The following is an 11,820-nucleotide window of genomic DNA, read 5'->3' on the forward strand; positions in this document are numbered from 1 at the left end:
AAAAAATTCACAGCTCAAACATGTGTATTCTAATGATAAAATTAGAACTTAAAAAAAAAATTGAAGGCTATTCTTATTTAGGACTACATTTGTGGATAATGCATTCCTTTAAGATTGAATGATTCTGCCCTTGGGCAGAGTTCCCAATTAAGGAGGATTAAGTAACCTTTTTGCAGCAATGGGCAATACCATTCTTCTCCTCATTGTGCCTGTTTTTTGTTTGGGGATTTTTTTTTTTTCTAAGTTAAGTGAGGCTGAAGGTGGATGATGAGATTTTTCAGCTCTTGCTTGACGTGCCTGACTTACTCCCAGGAGTGTGTGGCATGCATATGCATCTCTTCGTGGTTTGGGATGCTTGATTCTTCCTGCCTGCAACAGCAGGAAAGGCAGCAGAGAATTATGAACACTAGAGAATGGGAATCTAGCATTTTCAGTAGATTCTGGAATCAGAACTTCATTTTCCAGGATGTGTTTGTGTAAACTCAAACCTTCTATGAGATTTTCAGTGTTAGCGACTGGGGGTCTCTGGTTGCAAGCAAAAGAAAAGGAACTGGTTCTTTCAAGGGAAAGCAAAACTGTTAATTTAGCCCCAGTAGAGACTGAGCCCAGAGCATCTTCAGGGATCTCATTGGGGGTTGGTAAATTTTTTCTGCAAAGGGCCAGATAATATTTTCAGCCATATGGACCATACAGTCTCTGTTGCAACTAGCAGACTCTGCTGTCTTAGCACAAAAGCAGGCATAGACAAAATGTAAACAAGTGGACATGGCTGTGTTCCCATAAAGCTTTAGTTATAAATGCAGCTGGCAGGGTGGATTTGGCCCCGAGGCTGTGGTTTGCCAATCTAGATGGAACAATATCTATAAGATCATTTCTTAAACCCTTTTTACTCTGAACCACGCCCGGGTTGCTCTGCTCAGGATTCAAATTCCCAGGAAAATCTGATTGGCTCAGCCAGTTCTACTTACTCCTTGATCAGGAAAGTGTAGAACTTCTTAAAAGATAGTCTCACTGGGACTTCCCTGGTAGTCCAGTGATTGAGACTCCGCACTTCCACTTCAGGGGCACAGGTTCGATCCCTGGTCAGGGAACTAAGATCCTGCATACAGCATGGCATGGCCCCCCAAAAATACAGTCCCACTAAGATGAGGTCCATTGATGGATTTCTTAAAGGAAAATCCAGCCTGCCTGATATCAATGGGAAATATATGAGGCAGGTTAAAAAAAAACAGATGTCCATCATCTCTGGCTTCCCTAATGGCCATTCTCTCTTGTTTTGTAGAGTGTGGATGATAGATACAGGGTTTGTTCAAAGGAATGTTTACCTGGGAAAATATGTTGTCTAAAAAGGATAGGAAAATTGTTAACAAAAGTAGTCCAGAGTGAAATTCTGCAACATGGGAATGGAATGAAGAATCCCTATTAATTTAAAAAAAAAAAAGTGGCAAAATTGGACTTGGAGAAAGATCATGTACAATATTTCACCTGGATATGGGAGTATAAAGACCCTGGCTGACCCTGGGTTTAGACTGGTGCAGTGTGAGTTCTCGACTGTGCTGTACAATTGCTTGGCCCCCAGCTGAGCTCTGTCTCTGGTCAGATTCTCTGTAGGAAGCTTTGGACTGGTCACTGGGCAGCCAATGCATTGAGTTGACCCTGGATCCGTTGTGCTTCCTTGCTCCACTCAGCCATATTGAAGGGAGGATAGCCTGTGGTTTATGAAACTATTCCTTCCAGAAACTCTAATCATGTGACCATCACTGTGGAACCTACTAGGGATACAAGTATGATACTGAAGTTCTGAGGAGACATCATTTTATTGGGGACAGTAACACAGGTGAGATTATTATCTCAGATGAATCAAGATTTTATTATCAAAGGAAAAATCCAAGGGCCAAAGTATATATTCCAGATCTCTTTATACTATTGGAGGTCCTTCCTAAGATTTCGAGTTCTTGGCCCCAAACAAAGCCAATTAAAATAATAGTTCTCTGCGTTTCTTATGTATTAAGCTGTTTAAAAGTAGAAAAGTATTTTTAAGTTTAGAGTAAGTATAACAGAACCCTCAGAGAATAGAGGTGGGATTTTTTTAAATCAAAAATTTCCTAAATAATTGCTCAGACAGAATTAATAAATCTATTTTCCTGCTCTGCATTTAAAAAATTAAGCTCAGTATATTTGAAAATCATTTATAATTTGACCAACATTGGCAGGGAAATTGAACTAAAGTCCAGTACAATAAGTAAATAACTTTTTCACATCTTTATATAGAAGGTGACCAGCAACGAGCAGTATTCACAGTTATTTTTAAATAACATTAGTTTGAGTGTTTGATAGCTGGAGTTTGATAGCACATGTCAACCATTTGAACCTGGAACTCAAAACAATGTTGCAAATACAGTTTGAGACTTGATAAGTTGTGGGAATTCCACTGCTTAGAGGACTTGATGGTTTTTTTACTGGCAAACAGATTTTACAAGTTAAGGGTCAGAGTGAAGGAGACTGGCAAACACATTGGGTTTAAAAGATAAGGAAAAAATGGAAAGAGAAAAAAAACACTCAAGATGCAGATAAATAAGAGAGCTATGAGAAGCTTGTGTGGGAAATAAGCTGAAGGCCGAACATAATTCTGTGACAACTATGGGAGACATGGCTGGGCTCATGCACCTGAAGAGAAGTTGGTTAATATGGAATTCACATTCATTGGGGAATAAGAATAAAGAAGAAAAACAAGTCTCGCTACGTTAGCTAGGTGAAGGGAGAGAAGGGAATGTTAGCTACAAGGAAATGATATGTAAGTGACATTCCATGATGCTTTCCTTGGATACTTGAAGGAGTTAGTGTAGAAGCTTAATTTCAACAACTGGCAATTTTTTTAAGTGATTTGACCCCTGTGTTGAAAAGGAGGTTAAACGTTGGTTCTAAATAAGTGCTAGCAGTTTTGAAAAGAGAAAGAATTTCCCAGTAGACTGTGGTGTCAGTCAGTACGTCTGCACCTCTCAGAGTTGCAGAGGAGGAATCTGATCACTCTGGAAATCACAAGACATGATCACTCATTAGGCAGTTCCTAAACACCTACTGAGACCTAACATGCACAAGGGGAAGTGGTGTTTCTGCCCTCCAAATATTGCTAAGACCTGAACGTTAAGCAGCTCCATGGAAGGGAGATGCTCAGGATTGCATTCTGTCCATTGTGGACGACTTGAGAGTGGTTCTGCCACATTTGTCTCTGACCCTTCAGCCAGCTGCTTTCTGGGTCCTCGAGGTGGAGCCTGAGGTGGGGATTAACCTGCTGACCGATGTCTGCTGTGTTCAGTGTTCCAGTACCTGTGCTGGTGGGTCCCAGCGGCGTGTTGTTGTGTGTCAGGATGAGAATGGGTACACTGCCAACGACTGCGTGGAGAGAATCAAACCCGATGAGCACAGAGCCTGCGAATCTGGCCCTTGCCCTCAGTGGGCTTATGGCAGCTGGGGAGAGGTGAGCGCAAATTCCACTTATACATCCTTTGGGAAAAAGCAAATACCAAATAGTGCTGTTGTTCATAGTTTATTTGAAGGAAGAAGAACTGGCTCTAGTTAAAGCATCTTGATTTCAGATTAACTAGGAGATCTATCTTAATTCTGGACTATTTTAAAAGTGCATTTATTACCATAGAGAGATGGCTTGACTACATAGGAGAGATGTTAGGAAAGAATACAGATAATGCTAGTTTAAAATGTTAACCTCTGCTGATTAAAACATGGGTGCTTTTAAAGTGACTGGAAATGTGTGTTAAATTAATCAATGGAAGTTTTGCCATCTTCATAATTTGGGGGTGTTTGTGGTGCACCATTGTTCTCATGGCATTGTGTCTCCCAATATTTCAAATTCGTAATGAACCAGCTATTGTTCATCAGGGATTAGGAGCTGTTATTCTTATCAGGGGTGATGCATTGTAATCATAGAAGTGAGTAATTAGCTGTGTAGGCTCAAATAATGAAATTCTTCAGCTCTTAACCTTTTAAGAATTGCTTGCTATGAAAATAGAGACGCAGGGGTAGAGAACAAATGAATGGATACCAAGGGGAGTGGGGAGGAAGAATTGGGAGATTGGGATTGATGTGTATACACTACTGTGTATAAAGAAGGTAGCTAATGAGGACCTGCTGTAGAGCACAGGGAACTCTACGCAGTGCTCTGTAATGACCTAAACAGGAAGGAAATCCGAAAAAGAGGGGATATACGTAAACATATAACTGATTCATTCCATTGTACAACAGAAACTAACACGAAAGCTACTGCTTTTATACTACTAATTGTAAGGCAGCTACATGCCAATAAAAATTAATAATAATAAAAAAAAGGATTGTCAGCTATGATTGATGAAAGGCCGTAGAGTATTTGGAGCAGACAAAACTGGGCCCTCGTCCCAGCCCTGGCTCTTACAAGCTTTGTGGCTTTGACAAATAATATAACTTTGCCAAATATCTGTATTCTCATCTGTACATGAGAATAAATAATGGCACCCACTTCATAATATTCATGCCATTATATGAGATAGTGCACGTCAAAACCTAGCCCATAGCCTTCAATCATAGCTGCTATTATAATAATGATAATCAGTATTATTACTAGTAATAATAATTATCATTAGTATGACTGTATTATTGAATGAGTTTTAAGCCACTATCATGTGTAGGACTTAGATGTTTTTTGTTTTGTATTTAGTTAAAAAAGAATATATATTTCTACTCTTGAATCCACAGGGAGAGCACGTACTTAGAGTTTGTTGAGTTGTTCTGTCTTGACTATGAAATTTATAAAATAAAACACAAGGATTAACATCATGGAGGCCCCCTACGCCCACCAAGAGGGGAACAGAGACACATGAGATGGAAGGGCATGTTAGTCTACACCCCTGGCTAATCGAAGTCCCGTGTCCACGTTTCATGCTTTCATTCACGTAAAGCAGTCATAGGCGCTCATAACAGAGTTTTGCTAACTTTTGTTGATAGTATGTCATTCTGGAGGGCTTTGCTGAAAGACCGGAAAGGGAAGTCAGGTTTGGAGACGCATATATCGTGGGTTTCCTGAAACTCCTCGTAAAGCTCTGTCCCATGGGGCCTGTGCGTAAGCTTCTGTAATTGGATTGAAGCCAGGAGAGTACACGCATTTGCTGGGATGCTGGCTGTCAGCACGGACCAGATCATTCCAAATTCCATGGGAGATCTGGCCTTGACACAGCAGGGGAACAGTCAGTATTCCTGGATGTGAGCTCCGTGGTACTGTCCAAGAAATACAACTTGTTCCTGCCTCAGAAGCATGGGTCCAGCCAACAGTCAGAACCATATCCAGCGTTCCCACCACACTGTTGACTCATCCTAGGGGAATGCCATCATTATCCTCAGATTCAGAGATAGCATAAAATATTTGGACGTCAGAAAGGTCTTCGGAGACTGGAGTCACAGAATAGCCAAGAGGTTGGTGACAACTTCCTAGAGGTTGTCACCAGCTCAGTCATTATATCCTTGATTTAGTACTGAGTGGTTTTTAGATTTTTATCTGTTTCTTTGATTTTGGGTTTTGAATACCTGAAAGAAAAGGCTGTAATCTTATCCTGGACACCTGCTGCTGAATTGACCTTAATCAAGTTATGCTCTCTTAAGCTCAGTTGCCCCATATAATTATACTTTCCTGTTGATGAGATAATATTAGCATTTAGTACAGATGAAGAGCAAATGCTTAATAAACAATAGCTACCATGCAAGGGGGCTTCCCTGGTGGCTCAGATGGTAAAGAATCTGCCCACAGTATGGGAGACCCAGGTTCAAACCCTGGGTCGGGAAGATCCCTGGAGAAGGGAGTGGATGCCCACTCCAGTATTCTTGCCTGGGAAATCGCATGGACTGAAGAGCCTGACAGGCTACAGTCCATGGGGTCACAAAGAGTCAGACACAACTGAGCAGCTGACACACACACACGCACATCATGAAAGGACAGGACTCCAGTCTGCTGTATATTTTACTTTTGGTAATTCAGCTTCATTCTCCTATAGGCTTATCTTGCCTGGTGCCATAATCTGTCTTGGCTAAAACATTTTTGTCACGGGGAAAGAAAATTTGCCACTGGCTGTTCAGACAGAATAACTGCAGCCTTCCCTTCTCTTCTTCCAGTGTACTAAGCTGTGTGGTGGAGGCTTGAGAACAAGGTTGGTGGTCTGTCAGAGGCCCAGCGGGGAACGATTTCCGGATCTGAGCTGTGAAATTCTTGACAAGCCTCCAGATCGAGAGCAATGTAACACACACGCTTGTCCTCAAGATGCTGCCTGGAGTGCTGGCCCTTGGAGTTCGGTACGGCCCTAACTATTCATGTTTGCTAACTAAAACTAACACTCCAATTCCAAGGTGCTCTGGGTCACTCCTTTGAGACAGATTGTCCTCCTCACAAGGGCATCCCTGGAACTGTACTATACACAGTCTCTTCTTTTCTTCATATTGACATGCAACAAAATTCATTTTTTTAAATGATATTGCCAAAGTGACTTTACAGGATATATGTACCTCATACAGGCCCTTTGCCAATGCCAAAAAGTAGCATCCTTTCCTAGAACTAGACTATATATGTTTGTGTTTGTGTGTGTGTGTTGTTTTTTTTTTTAAGAAACTCCGTGCCATTTTTAAACTCCAAAGTGATTTAAGCAGACAACTCAGAAGCAGATACTCTTTCCTTTTCTGAGCTGGTGGTATTGACTTTGGCGGGAAGATACCTGCTTATTGAGGCCAAAGCAGTTTTTGATTCAGTGACTCTACTTTGCCTGTGTGACTCGGGTACAGCTCTCAACACAATCACCAAAAAGGCTGTGCCCATAAAATCAAGTGAAAATTCCAAAGACAAACAGTGGACTCAGTGACCTGATGCCATTCAAGGCATCTAAAATGTTCTCTCTTCTATCAAGACACAAAGCCCATTTGAGACCGGTTTTTCCTTTGGTCCTAGGCTTCCTTTGTCATCTGCTTTTAAACAACATTGTGAGACAGATTTGGCTCTATAAATACTATGCAAACTTCTGGGGCAAATCTTGGCAAACAGAAGGATCAGCTGTGTCAAAACAATACTGTGGCTAAATGGTCCACAGGTATGGAGCCATTAGGGTTGTTTCATGTAAATAGAGTAAACTTTCCTGTGAATGCATTAATTGCACTGAAGCTGAATTAATATTATGTGAATTCATATCCAAAAGCCTCTTTTTGTTCTATAGGGTTCTGAGAAAAAACCTTAACCATTCCTGAAAGCAGCTAAAGAGCAGATTAACTGATCTGACATGGCTACTAATCTGTTGACACTTCTAAGAGTCAAAGGTTTCAAGGTTGGAGGTTGTATCTATAAGTAGAATACTAGCTGCATAACTACTATACTCTGTGTTAAGTAAAAATCTAGAAGAATTAGCGCATTATCTCAAGTAGTACTATTTATCTGGGCTGTAAGGATTTTATTCAAGGGCAGTTCAGATGTACTGTTCACCAAGAGTATTTTGTTTGCAATATTGGCACTCTCTCTAAATGAACGTTTGGAAAAAGATCAGAAATAACCTTAGAATGTCAAGAACATCTTCTGACATTCAAGCTTCCCTAAGTCACCTGTCACATATTATTTTTCATGAAATTTTCCCTCTTGAGCCCATTATAATTTCATCCTTTTCACTTAGCCAATACCAACACCACACTGTAGTATATATCAAAATATATAGTAGCTTTCCAAAAAGTTGTGTTCTTTAATATTCACCAAAAAACATCTCCTAACCCTCAGAATATGTGTGTATATATAATATATAATAATATATTATTATTATTATACATTATATATTGTATATAATATATATACAATATATCATATATATATATATATATTTGTTACCATGGCATTCTCTTTCTTGAACACTTTCTAAACACAGTTTAATTTCTTTTCCACTGGATTGCCATCCTCTCCCATAGATACTTTAAGAGTTTAAATGCTTAAGTTTTAAAACATGATCTTCTAAATCATTTAACCAAAGATTTTAAGTTTTTCTTATTATAGTGCTTGTTCTTGGGGCTGCACATAGTTTTATGCAACACACAGTGAAAAGGAGAGAGAGATCCTAAATGCTCTGCAATGCACCAAAGCAAGTACATGGATTTTGAAAATGCTTTTGTTGCCTATATGATTTTAGCACTTCCTTTATAAAGTAAATGGGATTCCCTGGTGGCTCAGACGGTAAAGCGTCTGCCTGCAATGCGGGAGACCCGGGTTCAATCCCCGGGTCGGGAAGATCCCCTGGAGAAGGAAATGGCACCCCACTCCAGTACTCTTGCCTAGAAAATTCCATGGATGGAGGAGCCTGGTGGGCTACAGTCCATGGGGTCGCAAAGAATCGGACACGACTGAGCGACTTCGCCTTCGCCTTTATAAAGTAATCATTATTCAGATATATACTCAAATGGCTCTGCAGCGTGGAAGCAAGACCGCTTTTACAAGGCTTTTCATGGTGATTTTTGAAAATCAACTAAATCAAAAGCGTTTTATTTAAATAGATCCATTTGTAATGTATGACTTAAATTATGCAAGGGCAGCATTTCAGATTCTTATGGTAGGATTTGTATTTTACTTGTATGTTGATTTTTATGGATGCTTTGGTACCATTTCTTAGTAATTCTAAATTGAAGCATACCTCAGTGAACTGTGTTGATAGCCATAAGCCACTTCTATGGTGCTTCATCATTGTAACTAACAGTGACATTAACAACAAAAAAAACTATATTGGAGGTGCTAACATGTTGCTTTCAAGAGAAAGCAAACTAGATTTATTAGAGACCAAGGGTAGGCATTAGTCCCCCTCAGGCCGAGTTGCTTTCTTATCCCAAGTACCCCTACACAGGAGATAGTTTTGAGAAGCAACTACTGCTGTGTGAGTAGGTCTTTTCCAAGGTCGAAATAAAGATAGCCTAGTCTAACAATTGTTACTAAGGAGCAATATTTAGGAAAGAAACTCCAAATGGCTGTTAGCACAGTTTCCAGACTCTAAAATGAAGCTTCTGTGAATGTAGGGTTCAAGTACCCATTTTAAGGCTGTTAGTTCTGGCTCAAACCACCAGAGATTTAGAATCATGATTGTTGAAAACGTCTTCCCTAGATTTTGTCTTTTCTGTCCTGTTTTGAATGCATCCTTGCACTCTGACTTGGCAGTGTTTTGTTTTTGAAATAAGGTTCTTAACACTGATTTGCCTATTGCATGCACACATCCTGTGGCTGGAGGGATAAATTGGAAAGAGAGCTGTCAAACTATAGTGAGGAGTGGGTTAAAACTCCGTAGCATTCTAAAGTAAGCCACTTTGAGATAATGAAAGTTGAAAAGGTTGCTAATCTGTCCAAGATGGTCATCTAGCTTTCCTTTTTTGCATTGCCCCATTGGCACTAGTGGTAAACAACCTGTCTTTCAGTGCAGGAGACATAAAAGACCTGGGTTCAATAATCCCTGGATCAGGAAGATCCCCTGGAGGAGGGCATGGCAACCCACTCCAGTATTCTTGCCTGGGAAATCCCATGGACAGAGGAGCCTGGTGGGCTACAGTCCATAGGATTGCAAAGAATCAGACCTGATTGAAGCCACTTACCACAGGTATATCTGTTTGCTGACTGCCTTGGAGGCCATGGTTCTCCTTAGGAGGAATTGCTTGTGTGAATTTTTTCCTGACAAACTTAAAAGTATTCTCTGAGCCTTGCTTTAGGTGCTTTGGAATAATGCCTGTCAACCCAAATAATGAGAATTTATGGGCTCACGAAGGAACTGTGCTTTTGTTTCTGCCTGGTCAATTTATGAATTTGTCTACCTCATTTTCATATGAAAGTTTGCAGCTTCTGTAGGTAGGTCAAGAAAATGTCTGACATCAGTGTTTTATCACCTCACTGCATCTATCTAGGAAAAATAAAAACTGTAAATATCACTACCATACTTTCTGAGTACAATTTTAAGCAACCAAGCCTCGTGTTATCTGAATATTTTGAGCAGTACAGATTTCTATGTGTTTATATAATAAAGCATATTTATTTTTTCCATGTTATTTAATTTTATATACAATGTTTAAAAATCAGTGTTTATCAGCAGACTGTAAAGACAAATAGGCTGTGTGCTTAGAACTGCGTGTATATGTTTCCTTTGGTTTTAAAAAGACACTTTTTAATTTTGTAAATCTCTCCCAACCTGTACTATCTCTCTCCCAAATCTGAGTAAACATGTGGCAAGCTTTATGTAATTGGATAGTTTAAAATGTATATTTTAAAGGGATACTTTAAAAAATATTTCTGAATTTGGAAATGATGCTTAGTGATATAAACAAAAATATAAGAGGCTTAACATTTTGTTGCTTTTTTTCTTTTCTTTTCTAATACTGTTGTCCTGATTCATTAAGTCTCAACTATGAAATATGTATGCTATTTATTGAATTTATAGATAATGATAAGGCATAGCCAGAAGTCAAAACAGGTAATTAGGAGAAATGGTTCTGAACATGTCAGAGGAGCCAGGTACAGGGAAAAGCTTACCCTAATGCACACCAATTTGATCATAACTTATTCTTTTTGTTCGGATAACTGTAAAAGACTTAGAACATTTGTCAATTTTGTGATTTCTTCACCTGTAATACGTATCAGAAGCATTTCTCATTAAAGAAAAATAAAGAAAACAACCATAAACTTGTAAGATTTAAGAGAACCTGTACTTTTCAAAACGTGATAAATCATAAAGGTGACCTCAGATCTCTACTGATTCCACATTGCCCAACTGAGCCTCCATTTTGTGCTGTAGTTTCTTATGGTATTTGAAGGGGAAAGACCAAAATAAGGAACTCCCTATATGCATTTGAGGACTTCCCTGGTGGCTCAGAGGGTTAAGTGACTGCCTTCAATTCAGGAGACCTGGTTGGATCCCTGGGTGGGGAAGATCCCCTGGAGAAGGAAATGGCAACCCACTCCAGTATTCTTGCCTGGAAAACCCCATGGATGGAGAAGTCTGATGGGCTACAGTCCATGGAGTCACAAAGAGTCGGACACGACTGCGTGACTTCACTTTCACTTTCACTTTATATGCATTTGAGGGTTGTTTTTTTTTCTTTTTTTAAGGAGGTGCTGTATAAGATAACATCTCCAAATCAGAAGATGCTCACTAGCGTTGACTCAGTATTTATTATGTACCAAATCAGGCTAAGGTAATTGGTGTCACATTTAGCCCCCATGTGACCATGTTGAGAGAGGTGTTTTTATGAATCCATTTGAATGTGTGATAATCTATTGAGTACTTTAGTGATAAGAATTTTTTTATTACTTGCAGCCAGTAAGGAGAACACCAGGGATCTTTCCCAAAGTAGTGTCTCCCAGTGTCAGTATGCTTGACTATATTAATCCTATTTATTTTGGTAGAAAGAAACAGGTTATGTTCAGAGTGAATTTTTTTAAACTCCTGCTTATACTCAATAAAAGGATATTGCTGAAAATCACCCTCCATCTAAACTTAACATTTTTTAACTAATATTGATGTCCATTTGACTCCATCAATAGAAAATCTGAATTTATAACTCTTATTGGTAAATTCCCATAACCAGCAGCTCTGAACACTTCCAATAACTGACTGTGTTTAGGGAATGGCAGGACATCTCTCACTTTTATTTTTGAAATATCTAATATTAATAGCCAGATTCAGATGATGATATAAAGATTTTGGCTACAAGGAATATCATATTAAATATGAATGCATTTTTTATAAAAATAAGAATCTTTTTACTAATGCAGATATATCTTAAACATTCTGC

General features: G+C 39.2%; 1 protein-coding gene across 9 annotated transcripts in view; it reads left to right on the forward strand.

The window, feature by feature from the left end:
- ADAMTS9 (ADAM metallopeptidase with thrombospondin type 1 motif 9) overlaps nt 1-11,820 on the forward strand; it is a 162,402-nt gene that overhangs the window by 87,256 nt on the left and 63,326 nt on the right. For all 9 annotated transcript variants that reach the window (XM_060402249.1, XM_015102339.4, XM_042236610.2 and 6 more), the window contains 2 exons: nt 3,317-3,478; nt 6,154-6,330. In XM_060402249.1, the coding sequence (XP_060258232.1) occupies nt 3,317-3,478; nt 6,154-6,330 (339 nt within the window). The remainder of the gene's footprint in view (nt 1-3,316; nt 3,479-6,153; nt 6,331-11,820) is intronic.

The sequence above is a fragment of the Ovis aries genome, chromosome 19, assembly GCF_016772045.2.
Source record: "Ovis aries strain OAR_USU_Benz2616 breed Rambouillet chromosome 19, ARS-UI_Ramb_v3.0, whole genome shotgun sequence".
Taxonomy (NCBI): domain Eukaryota; kingdom Metazoa; phylum Chordata; class Mammalia; order Artiodactyla; family Bovidae; genus Ovis; species Ovis aries.